The sequence below is a fragment of the Polypterus senegalus genome, chromosome 9 (assembly GCF_016835505.1).
Source record: "Polypterus senegalus isolate Bchr_013 chromosome 9, ASM1683550v1, whole genome shotgun sequence".
Taxonomy (NCBI): Eukaryota; Metazoa; Chordata; class Cladistia; order Polypteriformes; family Polypteridae; genus Polypterus; species Polypterus senegalus.
In genome coordinates, this window is record NC_053162.1 from 85,400,407 (window position 1) to 85,426,104 (window position 25,698).

The 25,698-nt window shown below is 39.3% G+C and overlaps 1 protein-coding gene across 1 annotated transcript in view; it reads left to right on the forward strand.

The window, feature by feature from the left end:
- The window catches only part of gse1 (Gse1 coiled-coil protein), a 709,767-nt gene that overhangs the window by 262,421 nt on the left and 421,648 nt on the right, over positions 1-25,698 (forward strand). The window contains exon 2 of the mRNA XM_039763382.1: positions 20,759-20,933. Coding sequence (XP_039619316.1) covers positions 20,759-20,933 — 175 coding nt within the window. The remainder of the gene's footprint in view (positions 1-20,758; positions 20,934-25,698) is intronic.

Genomic DNA, 25,698 nt, shown 5'->3' on the forward strand with positions numbered 1-25,698 from the left:
CATTTATATTCGTCTGTCGTAGAGGCCACATGCACCTCCGAGCCACGTTGACTGTTCATAGAGGCATGTTTCTCGCGGAGGTGAATCGCCATATGCAGCGTGTAAAACGGTTTGCGAGGGGTATCCCATGGGATCCTTAAAACAATCCTTTACAACTGAGGTTAAAACACAATGAAGTAAGCAGTCTTTAAAACCGAGTTTTCGTTACGACGCACGACCGCATGCACCATAGCAAACTGTTTTACACGCTACATACAACAATTCGCGCTACTACCGTGGTCGGGTGTCTTGGTGGATTATATATAGAAAATCAGCCAAAACTGCAGAGCAATGAAAAGTCTACGTGAGTCACAGGTGCATGTGGACTGTGCAAAGACGAGAACGACTCAAGTGACGAGATGGAGGTGGGCACATGAGCAGGCAGGGCACGATGGCGGTCCGCCAGTTTTCAGTCATGGACGATTGTGTGTTGGTTTGTTCCGTGCATTGTTACAATGTTGCTTTTCTTGCTGATTTATTACATTACTGGTTTTTCAAATGTTAATTTTCTCCCTGTGCTTAAAAATCATTAAAAAACCGGCCTGATTATGCGGCGTATGGTACGCCACGGGTTGGCTAGTTTTAAATAAAATTGACAATTGCGATTCTTTATTTGCAATGTTGAGCACAGTCCATATCCAGTAGCTGCCAAATAAAAAATGTATCACAAAGATCATTACTAAAGATAGGATATACAACCATATACCTCTGTCCCAAAGTCTGTTAAAAGTTTTAGGTAAATTTCAAAATAAGCCTTCTGACAGAATCTATTAAAGCCTGAACTGCACTCAAGATTCAGGCCCTATTAAAATGACAATTACAAGAGGAGGAGCCTTTAGCCACAGGCTCCATAAACCTTCAAATGGTCTGACTGTTAATGTAATGGATGCCCTATCAGTCTCAGCATTTAAATTCAAGCTGAAGACCCATTAATTTAGCGTATTGTACCCTTATTATGGCTGCTTATTAAGTGTTCATACTGCAAAAAAGTCTGTTAATTATTTGTCTTAAGTGTGCCAATCATTAGCAGCTGCTGTTAACCCTTTCACTGAGTCTTCTCTGTATCCTGCTTGGTGCTACTCTTACCCTGACCGAGCTACTTTAGTGGCTGGGAAAGTTTGGTATTAGTGGTGGTAAATTCAACATCAGACCTTCCTGACATTATACCAGACATAAGGGCACAAGCCTGTACTGTATGATGGTGTATTAATATCAGCCTGCCTGGCAGCTTACCCAAATCAGAACTGCTGTAATGAGAGATGCAGCACACCACACCACCACAGTATAAGAAAACTCTCAGTATTTAAATTCATGTCCTAAACTGCTGGATAATAACAGATTATTAAAAATGAAAAAAGATCTAACCATAGCAACTTGATGGCCCACCATACACTTGGTTTCTGGGTTCATCTTTAGGTTATAAAATGTGCACATTCCTCCTGCCACATTATTATTTAGCAGATACCCTTGCCCAGGGCGACTTACAACACTTGAGAGGCAATTTGTTACATTTCATTTGGTTTTCCAATTGGAGCACAGGCAGGTGAAGTGACTTGCACTTGGTCACACAGTGTCAGCAGGATTTGACCCCACATCTTCAGAGTTTAAAGTCTGTAGCCATACCCACTAAACCTCACTGCCTGCTTTATATTCAGTGACTTTTCTAAACTGTGTCAGCATTCAGGTGTGGCATTCTATGTGTAGATGCTTTGTGCCTACTATTCTGTGGTTAGCTATAATGCCCCCTCAACCTAGAGTATAAAACCGTGCTTTCAGAAAATGAACAATTCAACAGCTTCTTTGTCTTATTATTGCTCTGTGGGTAATTGAATCTTTCCCAAGAAATACAGTGGGATGCAAAAGTTTGGGCAACCTTGTTAATAGTCATTATTTTCCTGTATAAATCGTTGGTTGTTACGATAAAAAATGTCAGTTAAATATATCATATAGGAGACACACACAGTGATATTTGAGAAGTGAAATGAAGTTTATTGGATTTACAGAAAGTGTGCAATAATTGTTCAAACAAAATCAGGCAGGTGCATAAATTTGGGCACCGTTGTCATTTTATTGATTCCAAAACTTTTAGAACTAATTATTGGAACTCAAATTGGCTTGGTAAGCTCAGTGACCCCTGACCTACATACACAGGTGAATCCTATAATAAGAAAGAGTATTTAAGAGGGTCAATTGTAAGTTTCCCTCCTCCTTTAATTTTCTCTGAAGAGTAGCAACATGGGGGTCACAAAACAACTCTCAAATGACCTGAAGACAAAGATTGTTCACCATCATGGTTTAGGGGAAGGATACAGAAAGCTGTCCCAGAGATTTAAGCTGTCTGTTTCCACAGTTAGGAACATATTGAGGAAATGGAAGACCACAGGCTCAGTTCAAGTTAAGGCTCAAGTGGCAGACCAAGAAAGATTTCAGATAGACAGAAGCGACGAATGGTGAGAACAGTCAGAGTCAACCCACAGACCAGCACCAAAGACCTACAACATCATCTTGCAGCAGATGGAGTCACTGTGCATCGTTCAACCATTCGCACTTTACACAAGGAGATGCTGTATGCAGAGTGATGCAGAGGAAGCCTTTTCCGCTCACAGCACAAACAGAGCCGCTTGAGGTCTGCTCAAGCACATTTGGACAAGCCAGCTTCATTTTGGAATAAGGTGCTGTGGACTGATGAAACTAAAATTGAGTTATTTGGGCATAACAAGGGCGTTATGCATGGAGGAAAAAGAACACAGCATTCCAAGAAAAACACCTGCTACCTACAGTAAAATATGGTGGTGGTTCCATCATGCTGTGGGGCTGTGTGGCCAGTGCAGGGACTGGGAATCTTGTCAAAGTTGAGGGACGCATGGATTCCACTCAGTATCAGCAGATTCTGGAGACCAATGTCCAGGAATCAGTGACAAAGCTGAAGCTGCGCCGGGCTGGATCTTTCAACAAGACAACGACCCGAAACACTGCTCAAAATCCACTAAGGCATTCATGCAGAGGAACAAGTACAACGTTCTGGAATGGCCATCTCAGTCCCCAGACCTGAATATAATTGAAAATCTGTGGTGTGAGTTAAAGAGAGCTGTCCATGCTCGGAAGCCATCAAACCTGAATGAACTAGAGATGTTTTGTAAAGAGGAATGGTCCAAAATACCTTCAACCACAATCCAGACTCTCATTGGAACCTACAGGAAGCATTTAGAGGCTGTAATTTCTGCAGAAGGCGGATCTACTAAATATTGATTTCATTTCTTTTTTGTGGTGCCCAAATTTATGCACCTGCCTGATTTTGTTTGAACAATTATTGCACATTTTCTGTAAATCCAATAAACTTCATTTCACTTCTCAAATATCACTGTGTGTGTCTCCTATATGATATATTTAACTGACATTTTTTTATCGTAACAACCAACGATTTATACAGGAAAATAATGACTTTTAACAAGGTTGCCCAAACTTTTGCATCCCACTGTAGTATTTGTTTGCAAGACATAAGTACTGCATAACAGTCCAGTCCACATGAACTTGCTGCTAAATTAAATAACTAATCTTTTTCATTTGTCACATTTTTACGCATAGCATAGATTGCTGCTTAAAGTGCTACCCCGACATAAAAGGAAATGATTGATTTTAAGGTGGTTTGCTGTTAAATCTGATGAGGTTCGTTTCTAGCTGTGATCCTGCCTTGTACTGGTTATTGCCACATAACTTGGGACTTTGTGCCTCCCTTTGTAGCTGGACTTTGTTCTTCCTAAGTAACAGACCATAGTATAGTGTCAATTGGCAGTGGCAGCATCACATCCTCCACAATGACCCTCATCAACGGCACTCCACAGGGCAGAATGCTGAGTGCCTTTCTGTATTTTATTGCTCAGGTCTGACTGTGTGACCAGACAAGCTTGAACTCCATCATTCATTTTCCTGATGACATAACCATCATAGGCCGGATCACCAACAATGACAAGACACCTGACAGAGAAGAGATTTTATGTGTTGGTACATTGGTGCCAGGACAACAGTCTCACTGTTAATGACAACAAAAGCTAGTAGACCTCAGGAAACAGAAAGTACTGTAGATAGAATCCCATCTACAATGGAAGGCATGCTATGGAGAGATCGATCAGCTCTAAATTTCTTGGAGTGACCATTACTGTTGGACTGAGCTGGACGCCACACATTTAGGCTTTTGTTCAAATATGAGCTTTCCTCAGATGTCCAAGGATGTGAAAGTATTGGCGAGCACATTTCTTCTTTTATTTTCACAATCTTCGTCCCATTGGAAGTGCACTGCACTTCTACAGCCATGGTCACTGGCTGCACCTGCTCAAATAAGGATTGTAAAGCCCTGCAGAGGGCAGTGAAGGGGGCACAGGATTTTACTGTCACAGAGCTATTGTCTGTTTAGGGCATATGTAATACTTGATGCCCTAGATAAGCAAACAGTATATAATTAAAGTTCTCATCAATCCTGCATAGTCTGTTTTCTCACTCTTCCATAAATTTTGTGGTTTGGAATGATATCCCCATTTATTGGCAATGATTCTAATAAACTGAAGAGAAACCGAGAAAGGAATAACAAAATACAGCTGTATAGTATCATTTCAGCAGTCTGGCTTTGGTTTCTTCTGCGAGCAGCCTGAGTCCACAGGGAAGAGACAAAAGGCAGGCAGTCACATAGACTTTTTATGCAATGAATGCAATGACCACATAAAAGTAATGAGCAGTTTAAAATGGAGACACTTTTATATAAATATCATGTGTTTAACACTGCTAGTTTCAAAACTGATGTACCAAATTATTGTTTATAGCTTTATTCATTGAATATTATAGTATTTGTCCATCCAGCCATCCACATTTAAAGCCATTTAATTAGGGATTGCAGGGAGCAGTACAAGCCAGCAACCAACCCAGGATGGAGCACTAGTCTATCACAGATTTATTTATAGACATTTTTATTTTCATATATCATAGAAAAGTGGTATTCACATTCATCACAAAGGAACAAAAGTAAAACGTTGATGCACTAACCAGAAGGTTTAGTTATACTGTAAGTATAAGGCAGACTTGACCAATACTGATTTGAGTCAACCTAGTACATTCGGTCAAGGTCTCCCACCTTACCACCAAGTTAGTGATCATTTGACCTTTTAACCCTTCTTTTCTCCAGTTTCCACAAGGAACAAAGATTATATGACAAAACTACAAAGTCAGTCATTGACATTTTGTTAAATATCATCCATGCCCAATACAAAAGTTCTGAATAATTGACCATGTCCACATGTTCACATGCACAGACAACACAGTTTTACTCTCTTCACCTTTAAGTTGCATTAAGTGGACACCTTCACCCACCAGTACAAATTCCAGCTGCAGAATGTGAGTTTGTAGACTGACTATATCATGTCTCATGAGCAGCTTCTCCTGGATTTCAGTAACTCCATGTGAAGATGTTTTTGAAAGCTGCTTGACCCATAACATTGTGGGAACACTAGGACCCACTGGTAGACACCAAATCAAGTTACAATTAAGGAAAGAAGTGGCCCTGACAATGTAAGAGTTGACTGGCAGCTACACCATTAGCCAAGGAGAAGACTTGAATTTAAGAGAGTTTTGATGAGATAATGGAAATGTTTCTAGGCCTCTTAAAAGCTTCTTGCATGCCATCCAACAACTAAAGAAGGATGAGTGGGATATAGTTTGGCTTGTTCTCAGCAAAGCATGGGAAGTATTAACTTTGCTTAGTGATTTTAGTGGCAGGAGGCAGTATTTTAGGCTGAGTCCATTACTGTGGCTGAGGTCAACTGTGTAACACTGTTACATACTGTTCACATCTGTTACTGTTACAGATTTCCTTGAAATGTGAGAGAAAAGACTAAGAGCATGCAGAAAACTAAATGCAAGCAAAGGAAGAATGTGCAGACTTGATACAGGCAGTGACCAGGATTTGAACCCAGAACCCTAAAGCTGTAAGGCACCTGGAATTTCTACTGTGCCAATTAGTGTAGGAACCGGTAAATAAATATGCTCCGTTAAGACTGGAATCTAAGAATTGCTTCTTTATTGTTCATTTGACGGGAATGTAAACCAGCAGTTGTAGGGTAGCATCAAGATGGAGTTTCGGAATCCCTGTTGTATAGCCACACAAAAGGAACATTCATTTATACCCAGGTTTCCAGAGCTGTGAGCGCACCATTGCTCCATCCCTTGATTTAAATATGTATATTTTAAAGAAGGTTAAAGGTCTGGCATCCAAGTTATAAAAATGTTGCACAGCATGACTACTTCACTTCTAAGTGAACTCATATTCTCTAATGTTTTGCCACTGTTACAGCCACATGATTCTCTTTGTGTCCCTTAAAAGAAAATATAGTTTCCTATTATAAGTAGTACATTCTGTAAGATTTGAAGCAACCAGACAGCTGACAAAATAGACTAAAACAGCCACACATAACAGACAGAATTAAAAAGCACTAAGTAATTTTGACCATATACCATTTACTGTACCTCAGTGTTATATGAGTCATAACCACAGTGCGCTTTAGGAGATTTATTAATCGAAAAAATTCTTTCACTTAAAAAAAAAAAAAAAAATGAGAGACCCTGAAAATGGTAAAATAAAAAAAATCACAGCAGACGTGATGATCATTTGTTTAAAAAAAAGATTTAAGCTCCTTCTGAGGCGCAGCACGGCTGATAGCAGATGCAGCCCCTTTTCCCCCCCTCCCATTCCTGCCGCCAAGCTCAGTGGCTAGGGATGCAAGCTTGTGCCTTCTCACAGGAAATGGTGACAAATGCCAATGGCTTAGACAGATGATGTGTGTGTTACAAAGCTGGTCTTGTAAATGATTTATTCCAACACCCGTGGGTATGACTTTAACTGGCCCACAGTCAGCTGTTAGGCGAGAACTCTGTTGTCTGCCAGCTATGCTAAGTTCAACATTGTGTGCATTTTTATTTATCATATTTAATTATTTGAACATATTTTTAATTTACGTATTCTATGTTTATTTTTTAAGTGCAATCTTTATGTATATAGGATGCAAGGTCAACTTGTCTGTAATGCTTTGCCAGATATGGTATTAAGACTCACAGAAACATTATTCGCTATTGATGACTTTTCTAAAATAGAAAAAAGTGGATTTAGAAAAAAGATCATTATTTTAACCATTATAGTTATCTTCTTACTTTGGATTATTTTGTACTCATCATTTCTGACAGGTTGCGCAGCTCTTTAAAGTGTAATCAGTACTTGGTGACAATGGCTGCATACCCATTTTTAACTTTGTGTAGACAGGTTTATGTCATGCCCACCTCAGAATGCCTCAAAAACAGAACCTTGTACTGATCAGTCTGTCTGTGGTGCAGAATAATAAGCCATTTAGTTTATAGAACTGAAGTTACATTCATGTATCCTAGAAAGTGTAGGTTGTGAAATTAGTGCAAGGCTATTGTAACTGGTTCACTTTACTCCTTCCTGAATAAAGATGATATTCTTAGCAATGGACATTTCTCTCTGATGCAAATATAACAGGTCAGCTTCTGCACAGCACATTTTACTCCATGATTTTAGTCTGTCAATCAGCCCATGGATTGAAAAAAAAAAACCAATAATACATTAAGTGAGCTAAAAAATGTTCCTGTAACCTAAAAGGAACCTTCATTCTTCTTCAGTGATGCAGGAAGACTTTGAACAGGGTAATTCCCTAACTCTTCCTTTGTTTATATGGCATTTTTTATTTCCCTGTTCTTCTCCTACATAGCCAAGGACATCCCACTGCTGACACTAATGTCAGAGGTTTGTGTTGTTTTTGTTGTTAGTCTTTGACGTACGGGACTCTGCTGTAGTGTACTGTTTAAAAGGTCAACATCCTCCACTGGAAGTTACCACCAGGATTTAGAACCTCCTTGTGGTATTGACCCATCTGCTTACAGAGTGGGAAATAAAACACTTAGCTATGGACATAATGTAATATTCCTTTGGCCTAGCTGCTACTGTTCTGCTTAAGTACTGAACAGTGACATCACTGCAGAATTCTTTTAGAACATTTACACTATCATTATAAACATCAAATGGTTGTTCCTGCAATATGCTCTGGACTGCTATTATGCTGTATTGGAATAATAATTTTCAGAAAGTAAATAAACAAACGAATTGTGACAGATAGAGGGTGCTATCGTCCTCTTGAACCCTAGGACAATACGTCAGACACCAGGTAAAAGTCCAAAAGTTTGACTTTTTATTAATAAACAGTGCACAAAGCACCCCCCCCCCACAATAAATACTCATAAATAATCATAATAATACAATCCTCCAGCTCTCCCAAACGCATTGCTACCCTTCCACCCAGCTCAGCTAAACACTCTGGTGTTTCTCAGAGTCTTTTATAAACCCTGACCCGGAAGTGTTTCCCATCCTTCAGTCCATGTGACTCCTTATCACTTCCAGGTCAGATAAAATGTCTTCTTCTTCATCCCGGAAGTACATAATTTCCCCTGTCGCTGTGACTAAGACGTACTTCCGGGTTATAGGACACAAACGACTCTCTGGGTCTACCTGCAGCGTCCTCTGTTAGCCTCTGTGGTATCCAGAAGGGCTGTAAAGGAAATCTCCATCGTCCATGATTCCCTGCTGGTATCCGGGGAACCTCCATGCTGCAGGAAGAGCTCCATCTGGCGGCCTGAGAGTATTGGCCAGGATGACAAGCCGGCCATAGACCACAGAATGAACTAGCTCTACACTGTCACTTGTATAATGCCTTAAATGTAGAGATATGTAACATTAATTCCTAACTCCATTCTGACCCAGCCAGCAGATTTCGTTTTATCTTGGTTTTACCTTCTTGTACAGATGTGGCAGAAGAACCTCTGGGGAAATGTCCCTCATCTGTAATGTGTGAATCAGAATAGCAGATAAATGATAAGTCTTAGTCATAAAGAGAGAAAACCAGCAGAAATTCTTTCTTTGACTATTTCAGCTCACTGTTTCTTTCAATGATGGAAGAGAAAAAGTCACAGCATGCAATCCCATCCTACCATTCTGCCTCCCAACAATGCGCTGACCCTCTCTGCTGGAGACAGAATGGCAGGAGAAGTGACTTGCCTGCTACCGCACTGCCACATCAGCCCACTCAGGTGTAAAGTGTGAATGACAGTAGAAAATCTTGTTGTCGAGGTAGAACTGTTGTGGAAATGACTCAGTGCCACCGAGTGAGAGCGACAGAAGTGGCCACACAATCAATGGCCAGCTCAGTTGGTGACACAGAATGATTGAAAAAGTGACTCATGGCTATACTGTAGCCACAGTAGCCCACTCCATTTAAGAAGAACTGGTGGGTCACAATTACACTTTAGCCAGACATGTATGCTCACCTGCAGGGCTGCCAGTCTCACCAAGCTGATGTCCCAAAGAAACTTGATATTTGAGCAGACGTGGGGTCATATTTACATGTGAACAAAATCAGCCCATTCCAGTGGATTGAACACTGCTATACAAATACAGTTAGATTTCTGCAATAGACCTGAGAGAGCCTAAAAACTAGACCTGAAATGGATTTTGGTTTGAGTTCTTCATTGTCTCTGCAGTTTTATTCAGTTACAGTTCTGTGCTGCCTTCTTTAGGAGGAGGCTTTAGTTAGAGTTATGAGGTTAGGTTCCTGTACTGGCAATCAGAGGCGCTATTATACATGTCATGTATGGAAGATTATTTGTTCCAAAACTAAATGCAATCCAAAATGTTAACTAATTGAAATGTAAAGCATGTGCATGTGGTGCAATTACTTTTGGCACAGTTTTATCACGTCATGATGAAAATCATATCATCCAAATGATCAATTGATTTTCACTATTACATGCAATTTTTGTGTCAGTTAAAAACGCAGTACAAAAGTGTATTCCTTTCTGATACATGTCCATAGGCCACGTGTCTTAACTAAAAGTAAAGAAAATGTATTGCCTTCTGCTAAGCGGCTACTTGGGTGTCTAACATTTCGATTTGAGACGATACTTTAACTGTGCCAAAACTAAATGTATTAAATAACCTATCCATGTGAAATGGTGGGGAAAGGGTGTCAACAGTTAGGGCAAGAGACATTCCAATCATCACTGTGTTCAACTAGAGCTATAAAGGGTGAAAGAAGATTTGATATGGTAGGGGATCCATCGTCCCATTGAATGGGTGGAAGCTGATGATGTAAATAATGATTTCATTCCCTTCTGTGCTGAAAGAAGGAAAAATAAATATAATATCTGGTTTTCACAAAGGGTATGAATAGAAAGCTACAAAGAAGCCACGCTTGCTGACACTAGCAAATGCTTCACTATATTCGGTAATTAGTTAAACTCGCTAATAAGTCACACCTTGCAAATGGAACTGCAGTGCTTATTTTAACATGTACAGTATAAAGAGATAACAACTTTAGAAAACCACATAAGAGCAATAATTTTCATCGAGACCTAAAACATACTTTTTGCTGTTTCACTTAATCACTCCCCAATTCACACTGACAAGACATATGCCTGCCACCAGAACACAGAAATGTTTAGTGTGAGAACGCCTACTTCCCTAACTGTTAACATCCTTTGCCCCACCTTTTGACGCTGATTGGTCATTTGATTACATCTCTAATCAAAATTCAACACACTCTAGCTTCTGCTAAGGGAAATGCAATACGTTTGCTTTGCTTTTAGTTACGACTTGCAATCTATGAACATGAATGAAAATGCAATATGCTTTTACATTACTTTTAAACTGACACGAAAATTGCATGGCATAGTGAAAAAGTAATCAATCATTTGGTTGATATGTTTTTAATTTTAACACAATAAAATAGTGCCAAAATTAAATGCACCATATGCATTATATTTCAATCTAGTTAATACATTGGATTGCACTTTATTTTGGCATAAATAATCTTTCATAGTCAGGGCTTGGTACAGAACAGGCCCTTCCTTACCCTTGACCTTTTAAATAACATCATAATTAACAAAATTTCAACTCAAATGCAAACACATTTCAAGCCAAAAGCACATCAGCTTGTATTTTGTGCTTGTGAATATAGTAAATAACAGGCTCTGCCTTACTAAACTAATTTCTTCAAAACCCACAACAGACTTTCACAGTTGTGATGTCATTAATGGCATCTGCAAAACTCACTTGATACGCGATGGACTGTTCTGTGCTTCTTGTCTAAGCAAGCAATTTCTAAATGAATTTAATATCACTGTCTTTAAACGGACTGCCAGAATAATAGAAATCCGGCTGAGGTGGGAGGCCACTTTTATACTGTGGCAGGCAGTGGGGCACAAGAAGCAGAAGAGAGATTTGCATAATGGCCTGCTCGGTTCAGTCATTATGCATTCCTGCCTTCTGCAGGCCCACACATTTGTCACCGCCACTCTTGCTGATGGCACCATTACAAAAACAACAATCTGCACAGACTGTACTGGACCCTCCATAAGCTCAGGGCCCGAGACCAACATTTATACCCCCAGCCCCTACTTTGGTATTCCTGCTGGCACTTAATGAACACTAACACTGGCCCACTGGAGGGGACACTGATAAAATCACCAAATAATCTATAGCTTCTTTAAATTGAAACTTCTTCTTTCCTTATCTGAAAAAACTAATTCATGTTTTTTTCCTAATATTTCAGCACAAACAAGAATTTCATGAGTCTTTTCGAATGGGTCAGACACCTTTAAGTCAATTAATTGACTAATATGCACTGTAAGTCATCCATCCATCCATCCATTTTCTAACCCGCTGAATCCGAATACAGGGTCACAGGGGTCTGCTGGAGCCAATCCCAGCCAACACAGGGCACAAGGCAGGAACCAATCCTGGGCAGGGTGCCAACCCACCGCAGGACACACACAAACACACCCACACACCAAGCACACACTAGGGCCAATTTAGAATCGCCAATCCACCTAACCTGCATGTCTTTCGATTGTGGGAGGAAACCGGAGTGCCCGGAGGAAACCCACGCAGACACGGGAGAACATGCAAACTCCACGCAGGGAGGACCCAGGAAGCGAACCCAGGTCTCCTAACTGCGAGGCAGCAGCGCTACCACTGTGCCACCGTGCTGCCCTGCTGTAAGTCATATGAAACAATTTGAATTTTCCTGGATTAAATAATGAAAAAGCATGTCAGATATGATTTTATATCTTACATAAGGATGAAGAGACTTATAGTAGTATCACTTTCTGTGTAGTACTTTATGCTTCTCATTTAAATGTGTGATTCCTTTCTTTGATATAGAAATGTGGAATTAACACCAAACCCCAAACTCCAGTGTTGGCACGTACAAACTGTACTCTGTACACTTGACAATACCTATGAATTCATAAATCGGTCTAAGTGGTTCAGTAATGAATGAATGGATGTGTGATGGCTGTTACATTATAGGCTGCACTCTTGGCAAACACATCATGGCCTATCCACACCCTTTCATTCTGAATCCCGAGTTGTCTGCTTTGTGGAGGCTCTAGTCTACTGGAAGTGTGTAGTGAAGCCCCCTCCTGCTGTACATATGCTCTGATTAGGGAAGTAGCTGTCATGCTCCTCAGGGTGAATTTCTTGGCCTTTCCTTCAGTTTCACAAATGACTATCAACATCATGCTGGCCAACAGAGTAGTTAATTAAAGTTCATTTATTCATTTTAAAAGTTTGATGTAACCCAGTTAGAGTAAAAGAGAGCAAGCACCATGAGAATTAGAGGCTGAAACAGATAACGACCATTTAAACCAAAGCTTCTTTAGAAAGATTCCACAATACACATGGCTGCTGTGCGAAATAAGAATGAGTACTAGTGAATGACATCCAAGGGGTCAACAGGTTTTGCAGTGGGTGCCCTTTTTCTCTTTTGGAACAGTTTCTTAACCACCAGTGCCAAATGGTTAGTTCTTAATTAGGTACATTTGAGTTCCTGCACAAGAATGGAATAAGAGCTTACGTGTCAGGGTATATTTTGTGATTTTAATTGATTACTGTGACATTTCTGCCATGAACCCCTGGAATCCTCTATGCTTGTTGTATCCCCATGTTGAATCCTGCTTTTGTTTCAGTCACATTTCTGTGAGCCTCACTTCTCTTATCTCATTATAGAGAAAGCTGTGTGTCTACTTTCCAGCACAGGCAGTTTCCAGTGAACTGAAAATTACCTGCCAGATCCCCTGGGGCTCTTTTTTTTTCTTTCTTTCCTTTTCTTTTCAGATAGAGTTTGAATTTAAATACAATCTTTCTTGTAGATGACTGCCAGGACACCTGGTGAAATAACAAGCCAGGTTTAACCTCTTATAGCTTCTTTTTAATCATGGAAAGAGAGGGAGAGTTGAAAAATAAAACTTTCCAGTTATTTTATATTTTTGAAGTGATGATCAAAATTTTTGTTCTTTTTCTCTTTTTATGGTGAATATAGGAATATTCTACTAATTGTACGTTTTGCATGATGTTGCTGTCAGCAAAAGCAACACAAATCTTGACTTTTCCCAGGGTATTTATAATAATGAATTTATAGAGCCCAGCGAAACGAAGGAAGGCTGCCAGGTTTTTGATCTTGTAAATTCCGCCACTTGGCTGTCGACTAGTCTCTACAACTTCAAAAGAAGCATTTTTCCTCCTGTCTGCCTGCTGTCAGAGTCACAATGCACATCTTCAAAACATCCATCTATATATTCTTTTACAGGGTCACAAGGAGACATCCCTGTAAGGTATGCCAGGCTGTACAGGACACACACACTTACTGTGCCACCACATAACCTAACTTTCACTCTGTGAGATGTATGAAACGGCTAGAGCAGCAGTTCTCAGCCTTTTGTCATGGCGTACCACCCTTAGGAATTTAAATGTTTCAAAGTAGGTAGGCCTACTCAGTTCTTATTAGTTAAAACTAAAGGCCATATTTTTTTTGCCCTCCCAAAAATGTTGTATTTGGAGGATTAAACAAGGTATCACGGGTCGTTTTTGTGCATATGTGCCTTTTAATTTGTCTTACGTTAACCTAATGTTTTTTATGAAATAAGTTTTAATGTATGAACAATAGTGTTGTCTAATATGGGATAAACATTTTAGGGTCTTAAACTTTTATACTTTTGATTTACAAAAAAAAATACAGCTCAGAGCTTGAAGCTCATGTGTGGCAGAGGGAGATTTTGAGATTTTCCCCTCCTGAATAACCACAAATATGGCTTTATAGTGGGATTTATAAACAATGATATTATGGAGGACTACGTGATTTATTTTACCATATGCACATACTGTATTTACTCACATACAGTTTCTTTCCATTACTTGAAAAATAATCACTTCTTAAAACCAATGCTGAATGTCATTGCCGCATGAACAAGTAAATATCAAAATAATTCAGAAATTCTTTTTTTAAAAAACATACTCTTCAGATTTCTTTGTCAGGCTTATGACATGTATTGTCCTTACACTGCATCAGTGCCTAGGCTTTAGCTAGTTAATAACAATTATGGAAAGAGTCGTGTCAAATTCACAAGTCAGATGAATTTAAATGTCAGATGTCACACACCAGGTGCTTAATTTTTCTATTTTTTTCCTCCTTTTTTTTGATTTGTTCCAACTTTATGGCTGCCTTTGTGAAGTCAGTCTTGTCAATTTGAGATTATTATTTCACAGTTGCCTTTGTTGTGTTGTTTTCAGGCTGCCTGACGTATGGTACCTGATCAGACTTTGCTATTGTTTATATCTGTGTATTGATGAAGAATTGGACTGACTGTAACTCCTGAAATTAGTCACAACTGGAGTCAGCATTACATTCGCTCCTGAATTAGTTGAATAACGAAACATTACTTTAGTTTCTCAAGCCCCAATGTATGATCCACATTTAATGTCTGATGATTCATTTTCAGTAATTAAGTATGCTCTTTCGGTAGCCTCGTTATTCACTCATCTCTGAGATTGTGCATTTCTGCTAACACATTGAATGTTGTATGATCTGCCAGTTTTACCTAGTGCTTTAAAAAATTAAAGGATGCTTGTCCATTGTGGATATATTGAAACACTAGCGAATATTTTTGTATTTTTGAGCCATGTGTCCAAGGTTTAATTTCTGTAATGGATAGACAGACAACTGTAGCCATGTTTATAACAAACCAAGAATATATACAAAGCTTCAGTTATTTTATCATTTATGTTGTGAACCTTGTCCGGACACAGACAGGCGGACATCTTGTTTAAGAACCACCACACGTTTATTTACACAATATTCAAATGATATGGTCACAAAGACCCCAGTTCAAAGGTCACTCAGACCCAGTTCAGTGCACAAACGAACCCCAACACAAAGTCCTGGCCACAATGCCTTTCTTCGGGCCGCCTCCACTGTCTTCTGCTTCGTCCTCCTTCCACCCGACTCTAGCCCCGAATGAATGGAGACGGCCCCTTTTATAGAGGACCCGGATGAGCCCCAGGTGTTCCCGGCAATCTTCTTCTGGCCACGCCCAAGCGTGGCGGAAGTGCCGGTTGTCCTCCCGGCTGCTTTCCGGGCGCCGTCATAAATCTTCCCCCCAGCACTTTCTGGTGTGGCGGAAGTGCTGGGGTAACAGGTCCCCAAGGCACTGGGGCGCCTCCTGGCGGTGACCACGGGCCCCTACAGGGAAAGGCTTCCATGCCCTTGACCCGTGGCCCCCAAAGCAACCCGGAAGGCAAACCCCACGTGATCCAGGCAGGGCTCTGACCCTCTTCCGGTCCCTCCTGGCGTCCCGGCCGGGTCATGGCCCCTGGCATCCCTGACAATGTGTATGCACTGTATTAAGAAGTGAATAATCACATCACCCTCTTAACTCACTCGACAGACAGTTGATTGTTCTCAACATCTTGCTCTCAAAGCATGCATATATTTTTATTCCTATTTTATAAAAGTCATAAAATTACATAAAAGTGGCAAGCTGTTTGGCATTGAAATCATAGCAAGACTCTCTTCCTCTAATACAGTAAGTGAAACCGTCCATCCATCTTCCAGTTGCACGTATCCAGAGCAGGGTCGTGGAGTTAAGTTGAAACCAATGTGGCATTTTCAAGTAATAGACACAATACCTGCAATCCCACATTGAAATTCAGCCCTGGAAGGACTAACTACATTTGAGACATCCTCTGTCTGTCGGTCTGTCTCCCTCGTTTTCTCTCTCTTCCCCTTACTCACGCTTGCCACTTTCTGCTTTTATTTTTGGGCTCACTCACATACCACCCAGCAATTCTTAGTTGTACCACAGGTTGAGGTCCACAGGGCTAGAGTATTAAGAGAAAACCCACATAGGCACAGAGAGAAGTGCCACCAGTGACTCGGATCAAATATGTTTTCCTGAAAATCTTAGACTTAGTGGTTAGTGCTGCTGTCTATGTCCCAAAATCCAAACAGGTCCTCTTTATTTTATGTAGTGAAAATTGTCCCAACATACTTGCAATACAGTATTAGTAGTGTATTGCCACAGGCATTAGTGCTTTGACTTCAAATGTGAATCAGGTCAGTGTCTTTGTGAAAATTGCAAGTTCTTACGTGTCCATTTTGGCTTTCTCCAGGTTTTTGTTTTTCCAACAAAGATGTGCTGGTTAATTGATGAATCTGAATTACTTACATTGGGGGAACTCATTTTGTCTTGTAATCATATCATTGTTCTCCGTAGACTTTTTCACCTGAACATTTATTTATATGCTTGACCTTTTGTAGGTTCTCTCTCGTCCCTCTTTTTTATACCCAAAGTAGGGCAGAGTCTGTTTATGTCCCAACGTTACCTGTGTAGTATAAGGTATGTTTTTGAGGAATCCATTTTTGCTGCTTTTTTCACATTTGTCTTAAAAGCTTAAAAGTTGATTTTCATTTACTTCTTAGCTTTCTTTATTTCTACAATGCTGTTTTGAAGATCACATGACCTCAATCATCACACCAATGATGTAACAGGTGTTATTGTATAAATAGAGTGATGTTTGCATTGCATGCTGTCTCTCTATGACTTAAACAGATTTAAATGATCTTTAGTTTTGGCTTATTTCTCAAGTGAACCCCAATTGGTAGGATTTTGTTTTTGGTTTCAGCTTTCACTTTCCCTTTAAATCGTAAGTAATGTCTTATCCTTTTCTTCTTGCTAGACCCTGTTCAGTTTTGATTTCACAGTTCTAACTCTAACTTTGCCTGACCATGTCTGCCAATATCTTTAAAAGTGCTGAAAATAATCTCCAGGCACTTCAGTGTACCCATAACAACCTGATGTTTCCTAAATTTATGTTATCCCTTGTTATTTTGATATGGAGAGTCGCTTTTTTAAAAATGTGGGCTTCATAGAGGCCACTCTTCAGGGTTCAGGTGGCTTAATACTCACTGAGAAGGTTAGTCTTCTACTGTCTCTCTGTGGCCAGCAGACTTCCTTTTACACTGTGATGTGAACACTTGATGGAGCTTTGACCAAGGATGGTTTCTGCACTACAACCAGTGCTGTTGGGATGGGCACCAGAACCTTGGATGTGTGATTTAAGTGGATTTGAAAGAGGATAGATGGACTCACACAAGGCTACTTACAAATGTACATGGAGCCAACTGGGCCTGCTTGTTTAATATGACTTGTGCTTTGAGGTATTGCTGTGTCTATTAACCTCCATATTTAGATGTTTAAGATTGAGGTTCAATTTATATTACATTTAAATAAACCTTTCTCATTATTGATGTACAATGCTATGTGGTTTTGTGTTATCTTTGCTTGAATCAATCCTTGTCTTTCCTGAATGCAATTTCATAAATTTGTATTTTTTGACTACTGGGATTTGATAAACTTGATCTTTTTTGTGTATAATAGCTGTGCAATATAAACAGCTACAAATTTTGGTTATTAGCCTTTTGTGATCAAGTGAGCCTAGCAGTCTGCCACCGTCATTTCTAGGCTTGGTTATATCTGATGCTCCTAGGATAGGATTCATCCCCAGAATTCTTGTCATAGACTAAGTGAGATTAGTAACGGAGTGAAATAATGTGTCACATGTATGAGAAAGCATATGAAATTGACTTTAAGCCGGCATATGTAGCAAACTTTTTCCAATTTATCAATTTAGAATATAAAATAGAGTATAGCATACACCTCCCTTTGCAGGAGAGAGCACATCTGCAGGAGCAAGAAGTTTTATTTGAGTAGCATTAGGCTTACTGTTAAAACTGAGAAAAGTCAACAGTGATATTGACTAAAATGGTATGCAGCACCTCCTTCTTCTAACATAGTTTTAAGAAGATTGACTGAGGTATACATTTTCTTTTTCTTTTTCTGTTTCTTTTTCCGGTTTCTTTGTGGTGGCGGCCTGCGCCACCACCACCTACTCAAAGCATCATGATGCACCAACATTGATGGACTGAAAGCCAGGAGTCTACGTGACCATCATCATCAAGTCCTTCCATGAAAACCTTAAATACAAAGAGGACTGTTTGACTTATGTTAGGTAGATTGCCCAGAGGGGACTGGGCGGTCTCGTGGTCTGGAACCCCAAAGATTTTATTTTTTTTCTCCAGCTTTTGGAGTTTTTTTTTTTGTTTTTTCTGTCCACCCTGGCCATCAGACCTTACTCCTATTCTATGTTAATTAATATTGACTTATGTTTATTTTTTATTGTGTCTTCTATTTCTCTATTCATTTTGTAAAGCACTTTGAGCTACATTTTTTTTGTATGAATATGTGCTATATACTGTAAATAAATGTTGATTGATTGATTGATTTACTATCTCTTCTAATTCAAGTTCATGGATTAACTGATTATTGTTCATCCATTCATTTTTAACCCACTTTTAACTTTGCTCTGCAGAGCTGAGCAAAATTTAGACAAACTGGTTTGTGTGAACCACAAAGGTGAGCCCTTCGGGTAACACTAAGAGACTAGTGGCAGCATGGCTGATTTAAAAATGGTTCTCTGATTGTGCTGCATTTAGAGAGGTCAAGTGTAGTGTTGTTAACAAGAAAAGATGCTCATATTTTCAGAACTGTAAGAGCGGAAGCATCAAGTGTGCAAAATGCTATCATATAGCATTGCCACCTTTCTAGTCGACTGCATGTTTTATACGACTGTGAGTCTATCTTTGTATTACATTTTGTATGTGCTAATTTTATGAATTTGTTACAATCAGGCGGCTCAGGCTCCTTATGAATAGGGATTCCATGCCAAGGAGCAGAAATCTGCCTTGATTGGGATGCCAGATCATTTCAGGGCACACACACACATGCACATTTTGGTCCTGTTAACCATCAATGCAACCCGGTAATGGGACAGTTGGGTTCAGAAAGTGAATGAATGTGTTTAGTACAGTATACTGTAACTCTTCTGAAACTTAGTGCTTTAGTCTCCCAACCTTAATGCCAATCTGGGATCCTTTCAGTTAGGAGTTTTTTTTTTTTGTTTCCCCCAATGGTTCTGTGGCACTTAGGTACAGTGACTAATGGTGCTGCCTCACATTTCCAGGGACCTAGGTGCCTTCCCAGATCAGGTCCCTGACAAGATTGAAACTGCATGTTCTCCTTCTGTCTATATGTGTTTCCTACCATACTGAAAGATATGAATGTTAGCAGCTTTGACAACTTTAAATTGTAATGGTAGGAATCAGCATGAATGTGTGCCTGATGTTTGTGATGGACTGACTTCCAGTTCACTCTGCCATGCACCATTTAATGACAGAATAATCTTCAGGTCACCCATAAAAACAACATAACATTTTCAAAGCCACTTAATTTGGTTTGGGCTCTTGAAGGGACAGGTATCTATCTAGGAATCACTGAGAGCAAGGCAGAAAAGAACCCTGGCACCAGTCCACTGCAGGCCCACTCAAATGCACGCTCACACTTTTGAAGTGAAAGTCAGCTTATACATCAAGTCTTTGGGGTAATGTAGGAGGAAAACTTGGGCACCTACTGCAAAAGACAGATAGCCATGGGAAGAAATGTGCAGATTTAACCCAGAAAATAACCAGCTGAGGGTTTTTGACTCTGAATGTTCTGCCTTTGTCATGTGCCTTCTAACCCCCCAATTGAAAGGCTTTAGAATTTTGTCATTTCATGAGGTGTGTGCTATTTGATGACTGCTTATCATTTTTAGGGAGTTCTCTAACCCTGAGCTTTGTTTTAGGCTACGGTACACTGCCAAGTCAGAAGGAAATAAACAATAAAAAAGTACTTCATGAATATAAAACTTGTAAATGTCTGCCAGTAAAATGTCATGGTGTAAGTGAAGGCCATCTTTTTTGTGGTATTTACATTAAAAAATCTAAAGTGATTTTAGGGGCCTGCATAGACTCACAACAGAGTGGGCACACTAAGTGTCTTTTGTGGCGAAGCACCGCTTATAGTTTTAATAGCACAAGGGCAAAGGGTCGGATAGCTTTATAAAAAACTGTGGTTTTATCCCGTAGGAACAGTTAATGTACCTTTAAGAGCCCAGCACTGTCACAGTTTAGTGTCTCTTCTCTACTTAAATCCTTGTAAAAACACTTTTAATGCGCCCTTTTATCCCCAAGAACATAGAAAGGCAATCAAAGCCTTACAGTAATCAGCAATGGAGGGCCGTTAGTAGCACGGATTTCCAGATTTACTTCATCCTTTTCATGTTGCTACTGTACAGATTGTAATGGGCCTGTCTGTAAAAGTCTGAATCACAGAGTACTTGAGTACAGAAATTCAGGGTCAGTCCTGATGATAAAGATATTCTTTTTTCTAATTATTCTAGGCTTTGCCTTCTACTCTAGAAGTGCCATCAGGGTCCCGAAAATTGACTGAGGTGCCAGTTCGCCCAGCTTTGGAGGAGACAGGCGAAGTAGCAAGGCAAGGAGGGCCTGGAGTCAGCACAGAGGCTTCTGTTGCCATCACCGTGGATGAAGACAGTTCAGACAGCCAGCCAACAAGTGAGTTCCTTGGGTAATCTCTTATTCTGTTGTTGGATTATGCCGCTAAGGTGCAAAAGATGTAGTTTTGGGGGTGTTGTAAATTGTTTAATCTGCCAAGATCTCTGCTTTAACAAAAATGGCTGTATTAGTTTGAGCTCATGGGATGCAGAGTGGGAATAGATGAACTGGGTGGTATAATTATTTAGGCTGCACCAAGAGACTGGTGTCAATATGATTAGTTTACTTTTTAGACACCTACAGAAAGTTTCTGCAATGAAATGTTCAAAGTGTAGTGCATTTTCCTCTCCTCTTTTAAAAATAGTACCATCAATATCACCATCTTGCCTTTATGCTACAGGGCTATTCACACTTATTTCTCAGAAGGGCAAAGCACACACAAGATCGATTCCAGGACCTTTAAAATGAAATTGGAGATGGGGGAGGGTTCTGGAAGAAAAATGAATGAGGGACATAGAGTGTTACGGCTTCTTTAATCCTGTGTTGTCCACTGAAGTTTTTAATCCCGACTGCATAAAAAGAAATGTGTGGTTCATAATGTCTTCTTCTACAAGTAAGAAGGGGATGAAGCACCTGTCCACAACCAAGCAAAAGTACAGACTGTTAAGAAGCCCACAATTGTGTTCCACAGTGTCCAGCACACATTTGAAGCCAAATGTATGCTGTGGAGCAAATCACAGATCCTTGTCCTAGCCATCCATGAGTGTGGTCCAGCTCACTGACCACAAAATAACTTTCATTTAAAACAAAAATATGTAAGTCTTCACTGGGAGAGGTGCCTTGAGAGACATTCTTGGTTTAATAAAAACACAAAAGAGCTCATTGGTGAAGTATGTATAGTTTTTTTTGTTCTTGACTTAAGAATAATGTTTGGTTGTCTGTTTCGGCTTGCTTGGTTTGCTAATTGTATGTGCATAGCTATAATCATCAGGCCTTTCTGTTTTCCATAATTTCTAAGCCAATTTTGCAAGGAAGAGGTTCACTTGCATATGGTTCTCTTTTTGTTTTAGAGTTAAACAGCAGAGTTTGACCATGATTAAGTGATAAGCATCTTTTTGTGGGAAACTAAAAAATAAATAAAAAGAAAAGAAACGTAGCTTAAACTTACATTTTCTGTAAAATTAAAAAATAAAAGTACAATGAGTGTGACTAATCCAAAAGTGCTGCACATTTTTTTGAAATGGCTGTAGTACAGTGTATGGGACGTTTTTTTCTGCTTAATAATGGCTTATTCAAATGGTGGCCTGCTTGGCCACATGTGGCCCAGAATCAACCTCTGAGTGGCACAGCCCATGATCCCACCAAAAATGCAGAGAAAAACCGAGAAAAACACTTTCTGACCTCCAAAACAAACAAGAAAAATAAAGAATAAGGTAGCTTTCTGCTTTTCTGCCTATTCCTGCTCTTTGACCATTAGCTTCCCTCTCGCCCTGATCCTGTCACCCTGAGCTCTCACAAAGTGCTTTCCCTCAAGACTTCACCCCTCATAGTCCATGCAGCTGTGAGACACGTCACAATATCTACATAATGTGGGATGTGTAGCAGAGCCGTGCCTAATCACACATGTGGTGATTTAAAATGAACCTATGTTCCCCCAGTGTGCAGTAAATGTTGTATTCATGTGTGTTAGTTACTGTTATCACGTGTTACGGGTTTGTGCACTATGTAGTGCACTGATAGCATTGATAGTTCTTTTTTATTTGGTTAAATGTACTTTGTGATATGACTGGATTATAAATATGCCGTGGTGCAAAGGTACCACTGTCAACTTGCAGTAAGGACATCATGCGTTCACATCTTGGGTCTTCCCTGTGTGATTAGTGAGAAAGGCGTTATATAAATGTGAAAGGTTATTATTATATGAACAAAATATTTATTTCAAAAGGGAAACAAATGTTATTTCTAATACTTTGCACTATTTTGTTTTTTATGCACTTCAAGGTGTGCCTAGATCAGATATGACCAAAATGTATATATTTGTGTTTTTCAAAAAAGTATTGCTGCTACCTCAGATTGTATTCAGTTATAGATTTTTGTTTTTTATGAAGTTTTTGATGTGCCTGTGTCAGATGTGACCAAATTTAAAAAGGAAACAATGAATGAATAAATGTTTGTTTTTCAATACAGTCACTTGTGTTGGTTTAAAATTTGTTATTACCTGCTGCTTACCAGTAGCTGAAAATGATTGGCCCAGCTACATTTTTTGGTTTGAAAATCTGGCCCAACTGAATTAGAAACAATAATGGCAGGGCTATTCAATTGCAAACTCACAATGCAAGTAAGTGGTAAAAAAGTGAACTTTGGGGCCACTGTTTTGTATTAGTAAGAATTACAAACCCTGGCATTTCAAAATCAGTGATGTGATTTGTAAATGAATGGTTTATTTACATATCCAAACATGATGCTTACTAATGGTATAGCTGGACCTAAAATGATATAAGATTCTGCAGGCTTGTTTTGTGAATCCAGTGTCCATTGAAATAAAGCCAGAATGTACAACAGTTTAAAGATGTTATCAGAATTCAAAAAAATCTAATTTAGTGTTAGTTTCGACCTTCCTCTGATGAAGTATGAATATAAGTATAGAGTGTTTTTAATTTTTTGGTTGTATGTAATTAATCCATCAACCTTTATTTGTGTCACGCCTTACACAGCAATCAAGGACCACCATAAAATGCTATGTAAATGAGTAAGTACTGATTAACCTAAGAAAAATCAGAAAGTGTGGCCTAGTGGCTAAGGCTTAGGACCTCAAACCTTAAAATTGCCAGTTGAACTTTGACATCTGACACACTTTATGAACCTGTGGGTGTTGCTTAACCAGCTTGCATCCTACTTGCAGAAAGTACACACTGTGTTAAGAGTTTAACTATAGAAAGACTTTCATTACTGACAAGTGCTGTATAAGTTAGAGGTCGATTGATTACAATGCAATAACTAGAAAAATGTTTTATGTGCTTTTGAGAAATGGTTTATCTGTTATATGTTTTAATATACACATCAGCCTTTTTTTTCCCATGTTAAACTTTTAGCCATTAAAGTTTGCCTTCCCATTCGCAATGGTTTTTAGTTTGCCAGTCATCCTATTTTAACTAAAACAAAGCAATGCTGGTGCGTGCCTGCTATATTGTACTTGATCTCACCTTCTACTTCATGTTGATTTGCCCCCTGCTTTGTGCACCTGACTTCCTTCTGCGTGTATCATTTTGCCAGGTGGACAATCTCTTGTTTGACTCTGTTAGTTTACAGGGAGTTTTGTGTCCAAGCCAAATACTGCAACTATAGGCTTAGTATAATATAATATAATATAATATAATATAATATAATATAATATAATATAATATAATATATGGTGAGTGAAATGCAGCATGCTGCCTCATACTGATCATGATATATATTTTATGCTTATTCTTTACTGACATTTTTATGTGGGATTATTTGTTTGTTTGTTTACTTATTTATTTTCAAAATTTCTAAATCTTTATATTGAGAAGGAGATATTCATGCTGACAGAATCTGTCCATCTCTGATTATTACCTCAACAGAAACTGGGAGCTTATGGTGTTTTCTCCATCACTACTGTTCTGTGACAAGGCAGTCTAGTTGCTGCCCACCTTAACAGTATACATGTTTCTCTAATGCTTGTGCCACAGGAGGCATTTACAGTTCATTTACAATTGCCTAAAACCTCTTTACCATTACATCTTTCATATATATAGTTATGTCAAAGAAAAATACCAATTAGTAATCCCAACAAACACCAAAAAAAAAAAACATCCCTAAAGACTTGGGGAGAACTTGTGAGCTGAGTGATCAATGTTTTTTCTGTGTATTGCTTCACTAAGAAATGCAGTCTGAAAATGCCCATTTTCTGTACTGCTAGACAAATGGCAACTTAGTCAGGCAGAAAACAGTACATAACTGTTGATGCTGAAGACGTACTAACCGATCAGCCGCCTCAGTGGTTTTCATGGTTCGAGCGCTGGGTTTTTACTAATGGGTTCCGCTCTAAACTCAAGTGCAGATGGCACAGGGGCTTGTTTATGCAATGTTGACAGGGGATGGGAATAAAAATTCCCCAAATATTACAATATAGATAGATCAAGCATTTGCTGTCAGTCATGTAAGGGACATGCCTGTCTGACTCCACAAATAAAGGTGTATAAACTCCTGTGAAAATGTGGAGGGATTCAAGCATGCAGACCTTTCAATTGAACCTCAGATAGCTGATTTGCATTTTCTCAGGTGAAATGAACCATTTCTCAGGAAAATTTGTAGCACATTTAACAGTTTCATTTGAGAACAATTCACCATGTGTAAGGAAAATCCAGGTAAATGCAAGTCTGCTTAGATCAAGATGGGATTCATGTATTATCTGTTTATCTTTGGGAACTTAACTTTAGTTCTGTGTCATCCTTTGGTCATTGGATAACTAATAGCATTTTAGGAAAAACCCACCCACACACTTTGAGTTGAAACGTTAGCTGAGACTGGTGCACATACTCATAACCCAGGGTAATACAGAGAGGATATAAAAAAAAGTCTAAATGGAAGCAGCACAAATTGAACTTTAAACCTTGACATAGTCAGGTGGAAATGGTGAAGCAGTGCCAGATAAAAGTATGAGTCTGTGTTTCCGGGGTATGTGACTAATAGTAAACACTAAGGTCTCTGTGTTCAGTTCCTCAAAGCTTCTTCTTCTTTCGGCTGCTCCCGTTAGGGGTCGCCACAGTGTATCATCTTCTTCCCTATCTTTCTGTCCTCT